This window comes from Camelus ferus, chromosome 1 (assembly GCF_009834535.1).
Source record: "Camelus ferus isolate YT-003-E chromosome 1, BCGSAC_Cfer_1.0, whole genome shotgun sequence".
Lineage (NCBI taxonomy): Eukaryota > Metazoa > Chordata > Mammalia > Artiodactyla > Camelidae > Camelus > Camelus ferus.
The window spans coordinates 50240552-50263379 of NC_045696.1; the positions used below are offsets into that span (position 1 = coordinate 50240552).

At 38.3% G+C, this 22828-nt stretch overlaps 1 protein-coding gene across 5 annotated transcripts; it reads left to right on the forward strand.

Annotated features, from left to right (window-relative positions):
* The first annotated feature begins 5 nt into the window (after positions 1-5).
* SLC35A5 (solute carrier family 35 member A5) lies at positions 6-19524 on the forward strand. 5 transcript variants are annotated; one of them, XM_014566274.2, is made up of 7 exons: positions 6-222; positions 977-1125; positions 5520-5618; positions 6868-7001; positions 9530-9597; positions 15901-16681; positions 18088-19524. In XM_014566274.2, the coding sequence occupies exons 2-7, from the start codon at positions 996-998 to the stop codon at positions 18154-18156; spliced, it is 1281 nt and encodes a 426-aa protein (XP_014421760.1). In that variant the 5' UTR covers positions 6-222; positions 977-995; the 3' UTR covers positions 18157-19524. The 5 variants fall into 5 exon arrangements, with proteins under 5 accessions (XP_014421760.1, XP_032335050.1, XP_006174539.2 ...); XM_032479159.1 differs by having other exon boundaries at positions 25-329; positions 6871-7001; XM_006174477.3 differs by having other exon boundaries at positions 27-329.
* Positions 19525-22828: the final 3304 nt, after the last annotated feature.

Genomic DNA, 22828 nt, shown 5'->3' on the forward strand with positions numbered 1-22828 from the left:
GCAATGGGCGCCAGGTCCGCTTTTTCGCCGTCCGGTCGTTACTGTGCTCTTTGTTCCGGAATAGGAGGGTCGGGTGCAGAGGCTCATTGGCCTTTCCTTTCCTCTCATAGCCTCCCCGCCTATGGACTCTAAAAGCTACCGCTGCTGCTGCGGAGCCAGACAGTTATTGTCTCAGCTCTAGGATGTGCGCTCTTCCACTAGAAGCTCTTCGAAGGGATCGAGGTAACCGCGGCCGGGGGTAAAGAAGTGCGCGTGCGTGTGAGGGGAGGGCGCCCCGGTCGACATCCCGCCTGCGCATGTGTGACAAGAGGGTGTTCCTAGATGCGGAGGTAAACCTGCCTTGCTGGTGTGAGGGGAGGTGGCGCTTTGGCCTCGGTATTGACATTTCAAGCCGCTCTCTCACCAACCGCTCGGACTCTGTGCGCTATCCTTACACAGGGATGCTTTGGGCAAGTAACTTATCCGGTCTAGAGTTTAGTGTCCTCAACAAACCGAAGGAGGGCCGGAGAGCCATTGATTTCTAAGTTCTTTTGTACATCCAACCCTAGTTCATTGTAAACTAACAACAGTGTTTCAGATATTTGTCACGAAATCTTGCCCAGCAAGCTCTTTCTTCCTCCTGTGGAAGAGCTGCTACTGAGGAGAGAAATAGAAATCGGAGATTCTCTTCTAGAGCAAAGTTGCTCATAAGAATGGAAGTTAAAGAATCGCTTTTGTACAGAATTCTGCAATCCCAAAACCTTTGGCAGCACTTCTAACCTGGCTCTTGCTTTTTCTGTCTCTAGGGTACGCCTCCTATCAAATTTTGACTCTTTCATTTCCTTTCCCCATAGTTAGTCTTGTCCCTCAACTTTCTTGGTTTTAATATGGTCATAGCCAGACATCATTCTTTTTCTATTCTTCACAAATCGATGTATGGTATATGCTTAATCTGCCAGCAGACCGAGTTGTTCATGAATGTTTTCTTCTCTTTAAGGCAATTAAAAAACGGTAGAATGGAAGGCAAGTACTGTGGGCATCCTGTGTTATGCTCCTTGTCAACGATGTATACATTCCTGCTAGGGACCATATTCATTGCTTTGAGTTCAAGTCGCATCCTACTAGTAAAATACTCAGCCAATGAAGGTAAGTTAAGACTTGGAATATGTATGGAGCACTTTCATCTAATCACACATTATCTCTCCTGTCATTGGTTTCCTTGTGTGTAGAAATGGGGATAATACTTTTAAAAGTACTCTGCTTCATATGAATGATAAAGCATTTTTTAATTTGGTTCTTTAAACTTTCAGCCCTTAACCAGAAATATTTTTGATGCTGAGTGAAATTTGGGTCAGTCAGGTTCAGGATAGAACCCTTTGCAGAGCGAATCCTAACATCTGACTATTACTTCACTCAGCAGGTGTTTCTGGGCCTATAGCAGTATGTATTATAACTTATTTTGAAATAGGCAGGAGATGTATTTGTTTGGTCACCTGGTATTTGTGACCTACTATTTTAATTATGGTATCAATGGAGCAGTACTGATTATTCGCTTTGATAAATACATACTCAAGAAATATTTTCTTATTCTTAATGTAAGAATTTGTATTTAAATAGTTTAATTCCACAAAACTGTATTGAGAACTTATCACTAGTTTTTGAGAACACATAAAATCATGACATCGTAACCATTAATGGTCCACTTGGGGAATCAGATGTGTATATAAGTCTTTTTTTCAGTAAATGTTTCTCTGCCAGACATTAGGCTAAATATTAGAGCAGGGCTCAAAGTGCATAAGACATAGAGCTTGTTCTCAAGAATTCAGTTTATTAGGAGAGAAATACATGTAAATACATCATGAAAACACAGTATGAGAAATGCAGTTCTGTACCAAAGATGCAGAGATAGTTTAAAGTAGAAAGTGATATATATTGTATCTGGGAGAACATGGTATGGAGTGCTAAGAGATTGGGGAACAGTTCCCTGATAGGGTGACAGTTAATCCACAAGAAGACAAGGTGGGTAGGTATATTCAAAACAGAAGCAGCAGCCTATAAAAATGAACAGCTTCATTAAAAAGCAGGATGGATTGTGAAAACATGTAGTTCAGAATTAGTGAACAAAAAGTTTAAGGACTTAAGAGGAGAGAGGGAGACATGCTTGGCCAGGGAGGAAAGTTGTCAGATTGTTGAGGACCTCATGTGCCATGCTAAGGAGCTGGGACTTTATTCTTGAGGCCCTAGAATTTGGGGGACAAGGAATACTTAAAGAACTATGAACAGGAGGGTAAAATGAGAAAGACTATTATGGTCACTGGATGGAGAGTGGACTAAAGGGGAAGAGACTGGAAGCAGGGTAGCCAGTTAGAGGGTCATTGCTAGTTCAAGCCACAGATGATGAAAACTAGTCAAGGCTTTTGAGGTATGAATAAAGAAGAGAGGATAGATTCAAGAAGTATTCTAAACATAGAAAAGATAGGACTTGGAGAATATATCGAATGGGGAGATTAAGCGTTGGATAGCTCAGAAGGTTTCTGGTCTGAATACTTAGTGGATTGATGATGTTCTTAGCTGAGATGGAGACTGAGGAGGAAGAGAAGGTAGGACAGAGTTCAGAGAGGTTAAGTAGTTTTAACTCTGTATCTTCCTTGAGGCTGGCAGCTATGTCCTTCATATCACACATGTGAATCAAATGCCAGTTAAATGAATAAGTAGGAGGTAGTTATTCATATGAATATATTTAGCTAGCATTAAATGTTCCAGAATACAGATTTGGAAACATTAATATTAAATTGACATTTAAAACCCGGAGAGCGGAGGAATCATTCAGGGTAAGCACTAAGAATGAGAAAACAAGAAAGAGCCAAGGACAGAACTCCAAGGAATGCCAATATTTAACAGGCCTCCTGATATTCAGAAGGACATTAAGAAGAGATAAGATAAGAGAACTAAAGGAGGTGGGAAGGGATAAAGTGGGAGTTTGGAATATGCACCTCTTGGGGTGTGTGGTTTCATAGCTATATACATCTATCAAATTGTGCATCTGAAGTATGTGTAGTTTACTGTACAGAAATTAAACCACAATAAATTTATTTTAAAAAGGAGAATTAATTGTACTTGACTTGTAGAAGGTAAGGAATGAGTTTGAAGACTGGGAGGGAATTGCAACATGAGAATTAAAACATGCCCTTTGGAATTAGTGATTAGGAGATACTTGCTAATCTCAGGTTTGAGTACAGTGGTGGGACCAGAAACCAGATTGCTTGGGGAACAAGACCTGAGTAGAAAGTGGGTAAAATGGAGATAAGGAATGTTGACACTGTTTTATGGAGATAAGGAGGAAGTATGGCAGCTGGAGAGGTAGGAGCTTATGTTTTGTTTTTGGTTGGGAGAGCTTTGAGCATATGCTCAAAGGCGAAGGGGAGAAAGCCAGTTAATAGAAAGATAAAGGAGATATACTGAAGCCAGAGGAAATACTGGAGGAAAGTCCCCAAAGAGAAGGGACGGTTTTAAAGGGGAGAATGACTGAATATTGGGGCCAGGACTCCTCTGTCTGGGACTGAAGGGAAACCACTAAGGATGGGTGTGATATAGATAAGGTCGTGAGTGTGAGCAGAAGGTGAGTGGTGGGAGGTCACACAAGATGCCATGACACAGTTTGGAATCAACCATGAGAGAAATGCAGGGGAAAAAACAAAAACAATGAAAAGCAAGAATAAGTTAAAGAGCAAGGGCAAGAGTTTGAAAGTTGTGATCTGAAGCCCCTCATTTTTGTGTGTGCATGTTCACACGTGTGTATCATGCTAGAAAGTAAGGAGTGTGATTTCAGTCTAACTTGGCGCTCAGAACTAGGCTTCGAGTGATAAAGTATAGGAAGTATAGGAAGATGACTAACATGGTCCTTCTCATATTCCTTACATTTTAAGGGTAAGACAACATAAAAAATGACTGTAATACAATGTTACAGGTACTGTTTTAGAGGTTTGTACTAGTGTTACCTGAAAACTGAGTTCGCCCCTTGGTGGGTGTCAAGCCAAAAGATACAACCAAGCCTAAGATTGGGAGAAGGATTTATTATTTGGAGCAAGTAAGGGAAACACTGAGAATCTTCCCCCAAGCAGTGTCTCCCTTAACAGCAAAATTGGGGAAATTGTAAGCTACAGGTACATACATATTTATGAAGGGGCTTGAGCAGAAGAGAATTCAACATAGAATTGGACAAAGGTCTACAGAGTCCAGGCTTTAGTTGAAGTCTTGGGGGTCAAAAGGTCAATATCATCATCCCTTAGGTTCCAGTTGATCTGGTGGTTGAGCACTTAAGACTCATCTTTTCCACTGAAATAGCCCTGGGAGTCTTTACAACGGATATATTATCTTTACTGTCATTGTCTTGCCTGAGAAGTCATTTTTTCCTGCAGTCTTTTGTTCCCTTAAGATCATTAATTACTGAGCATTGTGGCCAGGCTGAGATCACAAAAAGACTTAGGCCAAAACTGACTTTTCTTGTGCCAAGAAAACCATGCCTGGTTCTCTTTCTCTGGGGACCCCCAGAGATCCCTGCAGAATCAGAGATGAATAAGGAATCGGTTATACATAGGTTGAGAAGGTCAGGGAAAACCACAGAAAAGAGAAAGAAAGGGAGTTCTGGAGAGGAAGAATGTCCAATTGGCATTTTCCTCTGTACTTGGCCAGTTTTGGTTTTTCACTTGATGACCAAGGAAAACAAGCAAATATTTTTGAAAGGGTAAAAAATGCATTCCTCCCAAAAGTACCTAATACAGTTTATGATTGTCCTTGCCAAATGATAGAGCAAGTTGTTTATAAGCGTTTAGAAAAGACAGAAGTAACAGCTAGCTAAGATCAAGATGTACTAACCCAATTTCATTTCCTAATTAGATTGACTTGTAAGTTGGGACTTCACTTTGTGACTCATCAGTGGGTTTGGATGTGTCAGTGTATGTGTCCTTCCTGGAGCCCTGGGCCAGTTGCCTCTTGCCTCAAGCAGCTTCCTTCTTTTACCCCAACATACCATTTGTCCCAGAGCGCCGAACAAGTGTTTTCTACCTGTGCCATGATATGAAACAGATCGGAAAACTCCCAAGTTAAGGGAGTATCACAGAGCGTACCTTGATTTTAGCAAGGCAAATAGGTTACATAAGAGGAACCATGGGCTGGGTAATAATTCAGCCTGGCAAATTGATAGCTGTTTATTGGGTCAGGCCCTGAGTGTTAAGTTTAGAAGACAGTCTAGTGCCAGGCTTTCTTTGCGTACAATTCTGGCCTCCTCAACACACTTCCCAGCAGCTTGAATGAAAACATGAGATTCCTCAATTGCAAGGATAATATGATGCTAACACATTAGGAGCACATTAGGCAAATTGATTCAAAAATCCAAACGAACAAAGCCAACTGGATGAAGTGTCACATAACCAGTGTCAAAATTCAGCTTTTAAGTTTAGAAACAACTCTAAATTGTCTACTGTATGTTAGCATTATATAGGACAAAATTTACAGTTAAAAACATTTCTGTTACATTTCAGAGAATAAATATGATTATCTTCCAACTACTGTGAATGTGTGCTCGGAACTGGTGAAGCTGGTTTTCTGTGTGCTTGTGTCATTCTGGGTTATAAAGAAAGGTGAGTCCTGAAATGGTACTATATACTTGTTAAAAATCCCATAATCAAAAAATTTTAGAACTGAAAGGAACATTTTTTTGTATTTTTTAGTCTGGCGCATTAATTTTTTCTATGTGAGGATACTAAGATACGAATGTAAGTGTGGGTCCGCATGTTTTGCAGGTAGAGGAACAGGCTCAATGAGAAAGTGTTACGCGGTGCTGGGTAGGAGGGGCCAGAGCCTGGACTCCAACCCTCATGTCCTAGCATCCTGTCCATTGCTCTACCTCTTGACTTGTTCCTGTTGAATAGTTTTTATTCAAATTCAGGATTTTCTAAATCACTGCTGTCTGACTTGGAGCATTGGAGTCAGAAAAACTATTCTGGGGCAGATTATTTTACTTTCTGAGCTCTGATATCGTTAACTATTGGATAAGGATACTAACGTTCCTCAAATTCTAAAGTATGTAGCCTTTTATGGCTCTTAATATGTATTAACTCCCCAATTATTGAACCTTAGCTCTCTATACTGCTTTGATCTACCTTCCCATATGAGGTAAACATAGAATTTAGAGAACTACAGGGCTTGCCCAAGAAGATGTCTTTTCAGACTCAAAAGGTTTCAATCTGTGCAGAGTTTCTAGTTACTGGAATATGTTTGTTAATCTCATGAAATTTATGCATTGTTTACAGGGCTTAAACATAAATTGTTTTCTATCTTTTTCTTTTATATTCTATCTGTTACATAAGTTGCTAAGTTTTTGGAAATCTAGAGATAGGATAATAACTCACACTAGGATGAGTAAAAGTTAATTTTCTCTCCTGCCCTATATGTAAATTTTCACCTAGTGTCTCCCTTTCCTGATCCCTAACACACCCCTGAAATCCCAGCATAAACTTTTTCTTTACTGCTTATTTTAACTTCTTGTTTTCTCTCTTGGCTTTATGCTCAGAGTTGTAAGAGGAACCACAGATGCATCCTGAGTTGCCTTCTTAAGTGATATGTCTATCTCATGTTAAAAGGAGTTAAGAAAATCAGCACTCCTAAGGTGTTGCTGATGTCACTGAATGGGCACGGTGGTGGGTTGAAGAAAGACAATAAAGAAATCCTGTATTTTCTTTGATTTCTCAAGGCAGATAGACAATAGGAAAGCAGGTTCACTAAGCCTCTTTTAAAGAATTGTGTCAGAAGTCAAATACAATTTACTTTCTCTAAAAATCGGGCATTCTCATCAAGACCATATGTTTATTGCTGCATTTCTCTCTTTAGAAGATCATCAGAATAGAAACTTGAGATGTACTTCCTGGAAGGAATTCTCTAATTTCATGAAGTGGTCCATTCCTGCCTTTCTTTATTTCCTGGATAATTTGATTGTGTTCTACGTTCTTTCCTATCTTCAGCCTGTAAGTAAATATGACAAAGAAAATAGCATTGGGAAAACAGAGAAATGAATTCCAGAACTAACTTTTTTTTTTTCCCAATCATTTTCTTTGGCGTTGTTAGTTTCTCACTGCCCTCACTGGCCTTCCTGAGGTTTGACCAGAATCATCTGAGTCCTGACTTACCAGTCTGCTTGCCAGACTCTCTCGCTGTTAAAGATAAGTGTGTTAAGCTATGCTGACCGTTCTGTGGGAGCTGCTTCCTGACCACTGAGTCTGGAGCCATCTCTCTGTGTGACCCTCACCAGTCTGCCCATTTTCTGTCACCCATCTCTAATGCTAATCTCAACATGCAGAGCCTCCAGACTCCCATGATTAACTCAGAAAATTATATACTCTACTGCTCTTTCACATACCTCCTTTAATGCAGTTTATATGTATTCTGTGGGTATGATTTTCTTCTTCTGTTAGTCCTGTCATTAAGCAACAAGTTCTTTAAGAGTAGAGATTGTCTTCTCCCAATTTAAGTGCTAGTAATAACTGATAATACTAGGAGTATTTTTCATCTCTCTTGGCATCCTCCATGCCAGTTTAGGGAACCATAAGTCTTCAGAATTAAAGTTTGGTCTTCTACTTCTACCTATTATTTAGTTTGGATCACATGTATATTTTCCCCTAATATTTTATAAAACGAAGATTTCTATCGTTGTTGTTAAGAAAATGGCTTTTAAGTTTCTTTAAAAAGTAAATTCAGGCAGTTTGATCATAAGTGGATTTTCTGTTGACACTAGACCTCTATGGGAGGCCTCTGAAGCATAGCCAAACCCATCTGAGAGTGGGATGAAAAGGAGGGATCAATAGGGCACTGGGGTAGGAAAAAGGAGTTTGATTCTTTTGCACAGTTTAGAAGCTGTGTAACCAGGCAAGGCCCAACTGCTCTGAGTGTCAGTTGCCCTTCTGTAAAATGGAATAGTGTTACCACAGCAGCCCAAAGGCAAGGACCTGGGCCAGACGATCACCTGAAGTTCTTTCAGCTCTGTTATCCATGGTATTAGAAAGTGTTCATTCCACCTAAATTATGCCCTCTCCTAAATTCTTGCTTCCACTTTGTTTTTCAGATCTGAGAATTCCTGTACCCAACGACATAATTGTTCACATTCCATAAGTATATATTTGTTGTATTTTATTTGTATCCAACAGCTAGCTCTAAATTTATGTTCGTCTCCTAATCCCCAGTACGGAAGCAAGCTTGCAACTTCCTGTTCTTCTTTCAGCTTATTGCCTTGCACTCCCTTCCTGATTGCATACAACCACAGATATTACAAAATAAATTACATGGTATATTCTGGGTATTGCTGTGCTCAAGTCTAGTTGGAGAGAATTACACAGCGATGCATGGAAGTTTGGGGGCCAAGAGCTCTGCTGTTTTGTTTGTTCTGTACTGTTGCATGAAAAGAGCTGATGCAGTTCACAGGCCAGCTAGGCCATTTCATTAGGTACATTTGCACCCCATTATTGCGATTGATCGGAGCCACCACGTCCCCACTCTTGCCAGCCACATACTTTTCTCATATCCTCCTATTCATCTCCTAACCAAGGGTTCACAAGCATTCATCTACAGAGAAAAGCTGAAAATAGTGGTTCCCTTAAAAATTCAGTAGAAAAACAGCAATATTATATTCTTGGAATTTTTGCTAGTTTTTATTGGATTTACTCTTATTTCTGTAATTCAGCTGCATATTAGTCATGTTTGCTATTTATATAAGATTGTGGATACTTTTTAGGGTTTAATCAACTTAAAGTGACAGCAAAGAGGAAGGCAGCATGAACTAAAAGCAGTAGGGTTTGTTTTTAAAAATTATTAATATTGTCAGATCCAATTATGGGGAGCAGTGATGAATTTCATACTTTCTGGGCCAAAATGTATCCACCTTCAGATTAATACTCTCATATGAAATATGACTGAATTCACAAAAGCAAACCTTTATAAAATCTGGCTAACACACTTCTAACAATGTGAATAAATCCAAAGGACTGTCAACTCTAGTTTGGTAGTGAATCACTAATATAGATACAACTGTTCAACCAGGAAAATTGATTTAATTCCTAGAATGGTAAAGCTGCTTAAAAAACCTCAGTTTTCTTAATATATAAATGGGCCTAACAGTACCTGCCTTCTCTCTCCAGAATCAGTATTAAAAATTGATGGAGCTCTTTGAGAACTTGAAAAACTATGTTAAGCATGGTAAACATTATTTCTAGACCTAAACTTTGAGAGTTTGTAAGTATTTCCAGTTATGCACATACAGATTATTTACACAGACATTTGCTGAATTTCAACACATTCAACGTCTGTACAATAATTTGGTCATATCTGCATAAGTTTAACAAGCCGTAAAAATAGAATTTAATCCTCTAGTGAAGTAGCTGCCCTAATAACCCCTCTGGTTTTTGACCAAAAAGCTTTTTTCGTCAGGTGAACCACCAAGCTGGGAGGTTTCTGAGGTCAGGGCTTTGTTTCAATTGTAACTCTATCTTCTCTTTCTTTCTAGGCCATGGCTGTTATCTTCTCAAATTTTAGCATTATAACAACAGCTCTTCTATTCAGGATAGTGCTGAAGTAAGTAACTTGTTGTGAAAGCATATATCATACTTTAAAACAGCACAGCCTTGCTTCAGATGATATACCCAGATCTCTGAACCCTCTGAATCCCAAGGCCAGGATTTTATTCCTAATTGGCTTTGTGTTTTGAGCAAGTTGTTTAACCCATCGGGAAAGCAGTTGCAGTTTGCCTATCTGAATCCTCTGCAGTTCTGTGTTGGAAATATTTTTCCCTAGTATCTCAAAAAGATGATTGACTGGGTTATAATTATATTAATATTTAGTTCCAGATTTTCAACAAAGAATTCATGAGCTTTTTTTATTTTTTTGCAGAAATCTATTGATACATTTGCTATTTGGAGTTTAGAGATGATAAAAAGTAGCAAATTCTTTATTAAACTATTTGAGATACATACTGATTGAAGCTCTAGGTAAAGATTTGCATGAGGAATCTAGTCAAGATTACAATTAATAAGGATGATAGGTTTTTAAACTTTTCAAGTGCTTTCACTCATCTTATCTCCAGGAAGACATTTGAATAAAGTAAACATTTTTTAAGTTTAAATAGTCTCTGCTGCAAGGCAAAAGCCAGAATGTTCTAGGTTGATACAGAATCTTGGTACTTAACTCCAGGTTTAATTTGTTACTTCATAATGATGATAATGATGACAATGATGATGATGTCAAAAATAAAATTAACTTTTTGTTGTATTTGTTGTGATTGTTTTTCTTTTAATTTTATGTTCACTTTCTCTTTTCAGTTTCTTATTTCTCATTGTCATACATGTTTTTTCATAATTGATGTGTACAGAGGATGAATGGCTTGGTACATAGGTATTCGGTAATTATTTGTTGAATCCATGATGCATTCAGTACATAAACTATATGAAATTCTTGAAAGATTTTCTTCTACCCTGTGGAAACATTCCATTTAATGGTTGAGGTAGGAAATGGGAAAAAAATGAACATAGTGTTTCATCCAGTTTAAATATTAGAGTCACTGAAATTTGCCATTGCATTATATTTTTCACTTTATGTATGAATTGTGAAAATAATTCAGTTCAGCTTGCAAGTTAAAGAATGTTAGCTAATCCAGAAATGTTTTAAAGTCTTTAAAATCAACGTGAAAGTCACTTTGTAGGATAAAAGTTGGCTTCTGAGAAAATATATGTAAGCGGTAATATTTTTATATTGATTCCTGTGATAAAATTAGAGATGCACTTCCATAAAGGAAAAAATATTGGCTCTGACACACAGTGAAGGATTACCATTTAATAAGGGAGCAGTGGTCTCAAAAACATGTACCTTTTTTTGAAGTATTATCAGTTTACAATATTATCTCAGTTTCTAGTGTACAGCATAATAATTCAATCGTACATATACATACATATATTCTTTTCCATTATAGGTTACTACAAGATACTGAATATAGTTCCCTGTGCTGCACTGTATAAACCTGTTTATTTTATGTATAGTAGTGTCTGCAAATCTCAAAACATGTACTTTTAAAGTTAAATTTTTCCTGTGAGATGACAGTTAACGAGTACACATGCTATTATACTGAAGTTATTTTATAGCACATAAATATTATGTCAAAATTACATTCATTTACCAAAGAGAAAATAAAAGGAATGTATTGCTTGGCTTGAAATCAGCCAGCAGCTCCAGCTATGCCTGTAGTTGGTTGGTTGTTGTTTCTGTCACTCCAGAGCATGAGCGAGCTGTGAGGCCAAGGTCAGGGTGCTGTGGGAGGCTCTCAGCCACTGAGGACTCCTCAGGGCCTTCCCCCCCACACACCCCCGCCATCTTGACTTAACCCCAAGTGACCCCATGAGATGGGTGCCATTAACTTAAGCCGGGTCTGTGCCTGGAGCCCAGAGCCACTATGCACTTCGCAGCACTTGGGCAGCTCCTTTGGCTGTAGAAGAGGGAGTTTCTGAGATGGGCAGGCTAGGGGCAGAGGGACCAACGATTTATGAACTACAGTTCAAACTTTTTTTTTCCCCATATGTTTTACCTCTTAACAGTCAGAGCAGTCATATTGATTCTTAGACATGTGTTTACTTTGTTATTTATATCTCCCTGTTTTGAATCCTTGGAAGTCATTTGGATTAAAGAAACAACAAAATCACTCCATTTTTATAATTTCCACAGGCACTAACTTAGTTCCTAGAGTAGGTCTTAATTTGACTGATTCACATACCAGCCCTGAAGCTACTCTAAATAGTAGAGCTAAAATATGATAATAAATATAGTACTGTCTTTTATGGGAATGCTTTTTAAGTATTACCTACTGTTACATTTTAAAGTCAACTTTGTTCTATTTTGATCTGTTTGTTGGTGATGGTGTGTATTTTGTTTGTTTGTTTTTCCCTATTTCATATTCTTTGTGAATCATTTGATGGTCTTTTGCCCTTGGCAATAAAATTTTGACCTAAGTACGGTAGCTTGAGTTCTATCACAAGTTCTTAAATTGTCTGCCATAAGTATCTCATTTAGAATATTAAAGTTCGTCTTACTCTTGACGCTAACAAGCCATCAAATTCCTTTCCCATACAAATAATATAAGGCTACACGAGTAGAAAAAATAAGGCTGGTAATGCAAGAATTACTTTGAGAATTAGAAAGTGGGAAAAAGAAAGATGTCACCATCCAAACGGCTTATTCAAAACCCCTTGTGAATGTATAGATTTCTTTGAAGTATAGCCACTGGTTCAAAGTAGAAATGTGGCAGGCATGCCTCAAAGCCCTGTTGGTTTGCTCTTAAAGCTTGGCAAAGTTGTATAACCTTGTTTTCTAGGCTTTGGGAAATAATAATGTCAACCTGAACGTTGAGATTTGGGAGCAAAAGATAACCAAGACGAGCACTTATTTTTACCTAAAGAACGTATATAAGTTTCTCTGATTTCTTCAAAGAGAAGCTGTGGGGAAAAATTTATTAAATGTATTTTGAAACAAAGTGGTGGATGTCTTAGAAGTTATGGTACAGTTTAGTTACTCTGAACCATAAGAAAAGTAAAAGTACCACTCAGTAATACAAATATTTCTCCAAAATCACTCATTCACTTGATCGTCTTTGTTTCGGTTTCCCATGATAAATCTGCCCCTGGTCACTCTCTTCGTGCTACTAAGGTATTATGTATGGTTTCTTGAAAAAAGTCACGTCTTTCCACTTAACCATCTTCTCGCTCTGCCGTGGTTTCACCACCAGACACGGTAGAGATGCTCTTACGTGACACAGTTTGGACATAATTGTTGGGTTTCTAGGAAAACTCAAAGTGGGAGAATCATTTATTAAAAATGTACTTCAGACAGTTTAACTGTAGATAGGTAAGTGTCCAGTCACCGTTTTGATGAAAAGCGAAGGCCTTTGCTTTGAGGGTGTGTGGGGTTTGCTGATTAGAGTTCTTTAGCTTCTTTCTTGCTTGAACCTACAGTCATTACACATTATCCATGGTTTCTGGTTTCAGTTTCTTTACAGTGAAGCAAGCCTTAAAAATATTTTTAGATTCTTCTAGATTTTTTTATTCATTCCCTAATCTGAAAATTAACCAACCTGTACCTAATTCGAAAGCAGTTTCTTATCTTGTGATTTGCCTTTAATCTTTCCAAAGCCTTCAACTTAGTTTTCATAAAAACAGCAACCCTTTTCTTTCACTCATAATTTATGATTTATGTAATCATTAAAATATATAATTACAGTAATGAGGTCACCTGGCAAAAACACATTTTGGAACAGAGACTCTTTGTGAGCAAACAGTTCACTTGGGAGCAGAGGCCGTCAGGTTCAGCAGCCTTCCAGCCACAAGCGTGCAGCTGTGAGCAGCAGTTGGAATGTTTTACAGGGGCAGTGGAGAGGTCAGTTAAGTGAGTTTCTACTGTTGAATCCACTAAACTGTGAGGAGCAAACTGTTGTGTGCACAGTCATCATTTAAGAATGCAGATCATCAGCTGACTTTACAAGATAATTTATTGGGGGTTTTTTTGGTTTTTTGGTTTTTTTGCTATTTTCAGCCCAATCCTTAATAATTTTTACCCTCCCTAGAACATTATCTTGAATGAGTAATAATTTGCAGTAGGTACTGTTTAGGCTTTCCAGACTTTATTTCCTTAGATTCTTTCTTCTCAATGTCAATATTAGTGGAAAACCTATAGCTGTCAGAATTGAAAACTTATAAAAGGACTGTAGGGTATATCATTGCCTCATTTGCACCTTGATGTGCAATTATTGGTTATATAATAATTTTTATAAATTGGGCACCCATTTTTCCTCTCTCTTTTGGTTTCCGTTTGATTTGCTTTCTCCCACTTCATGTGTATCACCTGCACCGTCAGAAATGTATGTGACTAGTTGACAGGTTCTGACCTCATGGCAAGGGGCTGTGCTAGTCCCGTCACCAAGTGCTAGATCTACTTATTTGAAAGTATACACACAAGGAGACACAGTAGTGTGCACAGGGATGCTGCTGTCTGTGCATTTAGCATTTTCACAGCATGAAGCTCTATGGAAGCATTGGTGAAACCAGATATGTATTCCTATACATGCATCCTGGGAACTCAGAATTATACTTAAGAGGTGCATTGGTGCAGAAGGAGGACTTACAAAACCATGGCTCAGAATCCTTCCTTGCTCTGTCATAAATCCATGACGTTAGGGAAGTCAGGTAACCTCTGAGAACCGTTTCCTCCCCTAGACCAGGAATTGCCTGACCCATAGCAGGTGTTCAATAAATGCTCCTGAATTCTTGTAACTTCTCATTCTCACCTGTTGCTTTACACTTCTGCCTTTGCTCCTGTTTTTCTCTCTTCCTGGTGTCCCCACCTGAGTCCAATACTCCTTTCCTTAGTCAACGTCCATTCTTGTAGGCTTTTCATAGATTCTTGCTTCTGCCTGAATGTATCACCAACTCCCTTTTCACACGGAAGACTTCAAGTTATTTCTCATCTTTCAGCTCAAGTGTCAATTTCCTCTTCAAAACAATACCTGACTCCATGTACAGACTCAAGTGTTCCTTCCGCCGTGTACCCCAGTTGTTCCATGTATTACATGTCACACATCGTATTGTCATCATTAGGTGTCATGACTCTCTCCCTATTAAAGTGCAAATTGCAGCAACATGGATGAATCTGGAGAATGTCATTCTAAGTGAAGTAAGCTAAGAGAAAGAAAAATACCACATGATATCACTTACATGTGGAATCTAAAAAAAAAGACAAATTTATTTACAAAACAGAAACAGACTCACAGACATAGAAAACAAACTTGTGGTTACCAGGAGGGGAGGGGGTTGGGAAGGGTTAAATTGGGAGTTCAAGATTTGCAGATACTAACTAATATATATAAAATAGATAAACAAGTTTATACTGTATAGCACAGGGAACCATATTCAGTATCTTGTAACCTATGGTGAAGAATATGGGAAGGAATGTATGTATGTTCCTATGTGACTGAAGCGTTGTGCTGTACACCAGAAATTGACACAACATTGTAAACTGACTGTACTTAAATAAAAATATATTTTTTTAAAAAATTAAAAATTTTTTTAAAAAGTGTAAATTCCTTGAGGATGGAGACCAAGTCTTTATCTTCCCAGAGTGCCTGGCACATAGTTGCTGCTTCGTAAATGACTGTTGAACTGAATGAATTCGGAAAATGGAGTTAACAGTCCTCACGCCCTCTATATCTTGGTGTTAGGCAAATTAAAAAATAAAGCGTTACTAGGGCTTTGTTAACTGAAACACTAAAAATATTTTTTTCTTGTCTTATCAAGCATGATCTGGGAGCTAGCTTTCTCCTTAAATCGTTTTCTGGCTCATGAATACCTTTGAAAATTTGACAGAGCTTTGAAGGGTCTCCCGGGGGTGGGGGAGAGCAAGGAATTCACCTGGGTAGGAGACTTGGCACACACTGCAGGGGCTCACAGATTTCAGAAGCTCATCCCGTTCTTACTGCTTCCTGGAACCCAGGTTGCGAATCCCTGCTGTAACTTTATAGCGAAATAAAAAGTTCCTGTACCAAGAGACCAAGATCAGCTCTTAAGGTAGAAAGGAGGCTTAGTTAAATCTACAGGTTGAAAAGAAACTCACAATGAGGAGAAATGACTGAATGGCCTTAAGGGACAGTTACTATAAAAGTGAATAAAATTAACAAGTTCAAGAAGAAGACACACCAACAGGTCTCCTTTGAACTTGAATTGTGGGGAATGCTAGCAAAAACGGTATAGTTCATGCAACCAAGGACTCAAGTGATTTTCAGTAGAAACAGTTGATAGGAGAAGGGGGGAAATAGTATTAAAATCTCTTTTTTTCATCTTCGAACAGGAGGCATCTAAACTGGATACAGTGGGCTTCCCTCCTGATTCTATTTTTGTCTATTGTGGCCCTCACTTCTGGAACTGGGACGTCACAGCATAACCTGGCAGGACATGGATTTCATCACGATGCCTTCTTCAGCCCATCCAATTCCTGCCTTCTTTTCAGAAGTGAGTGTCCCGGAAAAGAGAATTGCACAGCAAAGGAGTGGACTTTTTCTACAGCTCAGTGGAACACTACAGCCAGGGTTTTCAGTCACATCCGACTTGGCTTGGGCCATATTCTTATTATAGTCCAGTGTTTCATTTCTTCAATGGCCAATATCTATAATGAAAAGATACTGAAAGAGGGGAACCAGATCACTGAAAGCATCTTCATACAGAACAGCAAACTTTATTTCTTTGGCATTCTTTTTAATGGGCTGACCCTGGGCCTTCAGAGCAGTAACCGAGATCAGATTAAGAACTGTGGGTTTTTTTATGGACACAATGCATTTTCAGTAGCCCTTATTTTTGTAACTGCATTCCAAGGCCTCTCGGTGGCTTTTATTCTGAAGTTCCTGGATAATATGTTTCATGTCCTGATGGCCCAGGTCACCACAGTCATCATCACAACTGTGTCTGTCCTGGTCTTTGACTTCAGGCCCTCTCTGGAGTTTTTCTTAGAAGCCCCATCAGTTCTTCTCGCCATATTTATTTATAACGCCAGCAAGCTTCAAGGTCTGGAATATGCTCCCAGACAAGAAAGGATCCGAGATCTAAGCGGCAGTCTTTGGGAGCGCTCCAGTGGGGTAAGTTTGTGCGGGTGCTGCTTTTTGCCTGTTTTTCCCAAATGTAAAGCATGGTTATACAAGAAAAGAAATAGATTGGTGCTGACTTAACACAGGATGTATTGTATCTCTGGGATTTTTAAAAATCATTCAGCAAACATTCATTGGACTTGTGTAAGGGATCTAATGCTATCAGGGTAAGAAAAAGTATAAGTCACAGTCTCAAGGACTTTATGCGTTAGCTGTATCAGAGAATATTATAGAGCCACAGAGCTGGAAGATGCCTCACCGGTTATCCTGTCCAGTCTCCCTAGTTTTACAAGTGAAGAAACAGACTCAGAGAGACTAACAGGTTTGCAGATAGTGAATGAAAGAACTGGTACTAAATCAATGAGGTCTGACTCCCAGTCCTTCACTCTTTACACCATAGCTGGGGAGATAAGCCTCATTCACAAGCAAACTTGATCTTCAACATTAGAATGTCTGATTAAATATAAGTGGAAAGCCCGGCCCCTTCATTTTCTCTGTAGTTATTCATAAACCAGAATGTGCCAGAAGGGCAGGCCTTGTTTATCTCACTGAGAAGGTGGTTTCCAAAAGGATCTATGCATGGAGAAGAAAACTGTTTTCTAGAAAAATACCTGTGCAGTTATGCTTAATACATGTTATTCTACCAGTTACTTATAATTGTTTTAGGAATGTCTGCCAGTGATATTATTAGCAAATAAATAATCATCTTATGGAGGTTCAAGTTAGGAGTTAGGTATTTAAATAAAACATGAAATAGAGTCCTCTGTCTAGCTTTTAATTTACAGATTTCATGCACACACAAAATATGAAATATTTCACACAATGAACATTTTACTCTGGGAGTATTAAATCTGTTGCTTGTTAGAGTTCATGACAGGGCTTCCCTCAGTAATGCCTCTGAAGTGATGATACAACAGATTCTTAAGATGAAAAAATTAGAAGCCGGGGTCCCAAATGCCCTGATCTCAGCCAGAATATAAATTCAGAATGCCTGTAATTCTTTTCCGCAAGTCTAATAACACTGCGTGTCCTGCTTTTTAGGTGAAAGAAAATCAATTTAGGTCACAAGGCCTCCTTCATAACCTGTTTCTCCAACCTTTAGTCATTTCCCTTGAATACCAGCAGAGGGCGCTCCTAACTTTGCTCTTGTTAACTGAAATTCAAGTACTGAGTTGCATTCCAGTTCTTTTCATGATCTCATTATATGTCTAAAATTAATTTTCCAAGAACTTAAGTATTTATTTCATTTCATTTAACCAGGTTATAGTTTAATGAAATAAAATTTATTAGTAAGGTTTATCCATGATTTATTAGTAAGGTTTCTCCTCAGTAATCGTTAAAAATGCTGCATTTCTAGTTTTGTTTTAATTAATTACTGATTTCATGTTTCCTTTTAGGATGGAGAAGAACTGGAAAGACTTACCAAACCCAAGAGTGATATTGAGTCAGATGAAGACACTTTCTAATTGGTACCCAAATAGTTGGCAACTCTTAGAAACCTTTTCACTTTTATAAACCAAGAACATTTCTGAAGCATAAAACTCTTTGTGTATATCTAACCACTCCAGAAATAATTCCAACCAAAGCTTAGAGTACCCAAAGGCCAAAAAGTTCTAAGGAACTGACATAAGAGTAATAGCTGGAGACTGCACTGATGGCCTGGTACTTGGTAGGTCACCAAGATATATTTGCGGATTATTTTCCTCATTCCTCTAAGGTTCCAAAAACTTGTAATAATCATGTTAGCTGTACCCTATAAATATGCAGGTAGAGATCAGTTTGCCAGATATTCATAATTATGTAGTTCTACTGTGCATGCCATTGTCTTCCATTTTTTACCACGACTATCCCTTGAATTTTGAGGCCATGGAGATAGTCATTTTATAACTAAAAAGCAATGTGACTCTTTCTAAAAAATGTAGCTGAAGGACCTTAATAACCAGCCACAACATTTATTTAAGAGTAATTTAGTCTTTGCTAAAGGTTTTGCCAAAGAAGCAATTTTTCAACAAAATCTCAGAATTTTTATTTTTAGGAATTTGTAGGGAATTTGATTTTTGTGATTATCTTTTGATGTTTTTCTACACAAATAAGCTTCAGTTTAGGTCAAAGTTGCTTCCCAGTCACACAATTATCACTTAAACCAGCCATGGTGGGTTTTTTCTCCTCAGTTTGACCTCGTTAATCTTGGATTACTCTGTTTTGGAGAACTAATAGGAAGCCATTTTATTTTATTAGTCATTAAATAGAACTTACGATTATTACATATCTTCGTATCATGTTCTGTTCCTAAGGGTTGAGACATTGGCTTCAGAATCATGCCAGGTTGTCAGTAAGACTAATGCTGAAGAGTTCCTTTTAAAAGAGTCACTATGCTAACAAATGGCTTTTACTGAAGTATGAATAATATTACTCTAAAAAAAGAAGGTCAGTAATAAATAAAGCACTTTATAGTAACCATATTTCACACTTAAACTGCATGGTATTTTTTGAGGTATTTTTGCATGCATCCGATTGAGTCTGTGAGGTAGAGAATTCAAGTGATCGGTAATTTAAAAACAAGGAAACAAGTGACTTGCCCAGGGCCATACAGCTGGATTGCAATAGGATGAGAGTGGCCTCAGCTAAACAGGCCTGGGTGTTTACAGAGCACCGCACTGTAAATGTGAGCTTTAAGGTGTCATTTTCCTGCAGACTGTATGTACATCTCTCCTTTCCCCTAATTTTCATACAGGTAAACATAAGATAATACTATTACATAATCCATCTGTGATATCTAGAATAAAACAGCAAGAGTTGGTGGAAATTTATAAATAAAAGAATTATTAAACCCATATCTTGTGTTGCCACTCTGTCATGTGAGGTGGGGTACAGAGTATTTTTAATTTCAAAACATGTAATCTCAAAACAACTTTCAAAACGTTCTCTTTCAGTAGACCTTGACTGCTGAGAATAGCAAAACTCTTCACCTTATTATAGGCATCCCATCAGCGTTATAAGGAATAACATTACTTTATTATGGCAATTCACATTAAAGGTAAAGAAAATCAGCTATAGGAAGACCTCACTTTTAAGAAATACAGCATACAAAACATACTTATCTTATGGAACATAAAATTGCAACAATATTATTTGTAAAGGTATTGCCTACAGAATACAGCAGATTCCACTAGTTCATGGAGATTGGTTTTCCTATTTATGGTTACTTTTTTCACCCTACTTTTCAGAAAAGCATTTATTGTCCAGAGTAAGGTTTACTCGTGTTACAAATTAATTAGAAAGAAGGAGCTGGAACTAAAATGTGAGGTTCTGGCGTGAATGCACTGGAGACAGTTGACCCCCCAACACAGGTTTGAATGGTGCAGGTCCACTTACATGCAGATTTTTTCAGTAAGTACATACAGTGTTACAGGATCAGCTGTTAGCTGAATCCTCCGACGTGGAAATGCAGATGTCAGTATCCATGGAGGGTCCTGGAACCTGTTCCCCTGTAGATACCAAGGGACGACTGTACTTTGTGAGCACTCCTGTTTTAATAGAATAACTGGAATGTGAGAGGTCTAGAAGCCGTATCCTATCTTCTTAGGTGCTCTTGGATCAAGGGTATAACCTGGGGAAAAGAGTGACTGCCAAGTGGGAAAAGAAGTGGACTTCTTTCCTATTCTAAAGAACTGAGCTACAGTACAAATTAAAGGGTGATGAGAGGGGCAAGTGTAGCTCAGTGGTAGAGGGCCTGCCTAGCATGCACAAGGTCTTGGGTTCAATCCCCAGTACCTCCATTAAAAAAAAAAAAATTAAAGGGTGATGGTTGTTCTTTCCTTATAAGGAAGGCTCTCCAAACAAATAATGCTTTTCAACAGTGGAGATGGCCGTCCTGAAGAGTAGTAGAGAGGGGTAGTAAACTCCCTGTCACTGAAGTGCTGAGGAGAGACTGTATCAGCGGGACGTTTTAGAAGAGAGCCCATCATTGATACAGAAGTTGGACTGAGTGATTTCTGAAGTCCCTTCCTGTTTCCAGATTCTCTTCTAAGTGGTTATGACCTATAACCAATGCACTGAATCTGCTCCCTCCAGAGTTTTTGAATAACCTTTGGTTGGACCACAAGCATGGCCTGCAGTGACCTGATTCCAGCTCTGTCACTGGTCCAAGGACCAGACTTCCATCCAGCACTACCTAATCCTGAGGGGAAGCCGGATGTGGCTGTTGGTTATAGAGGGAAAGATGGCTTTGATTCAGGATCCCAAATCCTTGGCCAGCTGCGTCCTGCTGCCGCAGGTTTTCAGGGTCCGTGTGCAGAGAAGTCCCTAGGGGAGAGTTACTTTGTTTATACCTCTAAGGCTTTTTGCATCTGAATCCCCACATGGAAGCCCCGTTGCTTATGAGCTGGGTTAGACCGTGTGGAGCTGCCGGGAATCCCTTCACTCCTGTACAGGCCCGACCTTCACCTAACACCGCCCAGGTCCTCCTTGGCAGCTCCTGCTTTAACCTGTCTGATTTTCCCTGTGAACTCCTCTACTATCCTAGTGTGGAGAAGAGGCAGAGAAAGTCAAACCCAAAGGAAATAGAGTTGTTTTCCTTCTCTAAAGCCTAGAGCAGACTTTCTGAAATTGAGTTATGTATATATATATATCCCTCTTTTAAAGGAAAAAAAAATTGCATTGATCTCAGTGTTGGCCCTTTTTCTACTTGACTATTATTTCAGTGCATACAGACATACTATGAAGCACAAACTTCTTGCTTGTAGTTTTTATACAGAAACCAAAACAAATTCACAATTCAAATATAAAGCTATAAAACCAGTAAATTTTCAATTCAAATAGGGATTTAGTGAGAAAGTGGTATTTCGCTCAAATGGAATCACGATAAACTCCCTAACAGACCTGCAGAACTGTCCTCACTTGCTATTTCCCTTGCTTCAAGCACCATCCTGTCTGCCAAGATAACGGAAACCTGCTGACACTGCTGGTGATGCATTTAATCCTGCTGGGATTTATCAACCCATGTCCCTAACAATCCCATACGGATGTGGTGTGAGTCAGGCTGCCAACTCCCACAGGCCTTGATGCCCTGGAAAGATTTTTAAAACGTCAGCTTTATGTGTTCCCTGAAGCTTTGAAAGAACTCACCAATAAAATCGCCTAGGCTTGGCACTTTTGTGAGGAGTATGGTTTTTTCCCACAACATTCTCTCTTCCTCATCCTCTTTTTGGTTCACTCTTGATCATTTATATTTTGCTAAAAATTTTAGCACCCAAATTTATTTGCACAGGAAATAAATTTATGAACTTACGAATATTCTCATCATTCTTTTTAATTTCCTCTTTATAGTTCTATTTTCTTTCTCATCTTTAATTTTGTGTATGAATGGTATCTCTATTAGTTTTTAAAAAATAAGTTAATGAGCAGTTTCTAATTAATTTTTACTTTATTAAAGTTTATCATGTTTTATTTTTCTAAAGTTTGTTTTGTTCTTTTTCCATCTTACCTACTTCAGATGCATTTATTTTCTTTCTTGTTTGTTAATGAACATGATTATAACTAGTAGAAAAATTTCTGGGAGTGAGTAGATTTTAGGCCAATCCCTAAAGACTATAAAATACAGCATTATCATTATTATTATTTTCTAATTCTGTTTTGAGTCAAAGGTAGTATGAGTGAGGATTTTACTCATACATCTGTTAACTTTTAGTTTTTATACACTTGGTTAAAAGATTAGATCTGTCCCCTTTTGTTATTTGCATATTTTTACTGAACTTATTATTGTAGTTTGACTCATCCTTTATGCAACAACTTTTCTGAGAAAGTTGGTATTGCTTTGATATTTTGAACCAGTTTGAAAGTTTCTTATCATGTTTGAGATTTATTTAACTTGCATTTCTAGTCTGTTTCATTGCTAAGTTACTTTTACATTTTTAAAAGCAAATTTGGAAGCTTATTTATAAATCTTCCAACCTCAAAAATTAAAATATGGTCATCAACTCTTTTCATTGAGAGATGAGGAACTTAGGTTTTTGCGTTTCCTCCCAACTCCCAGTTTTTCTTAATAAGCTCTGAGAATTTCATCCAGGTCTGCTCTACTGTATTGCAGCTATGTTAAGGCAGGTGTTTCCACCTGACCATCTCTGAAACTGGGATGTT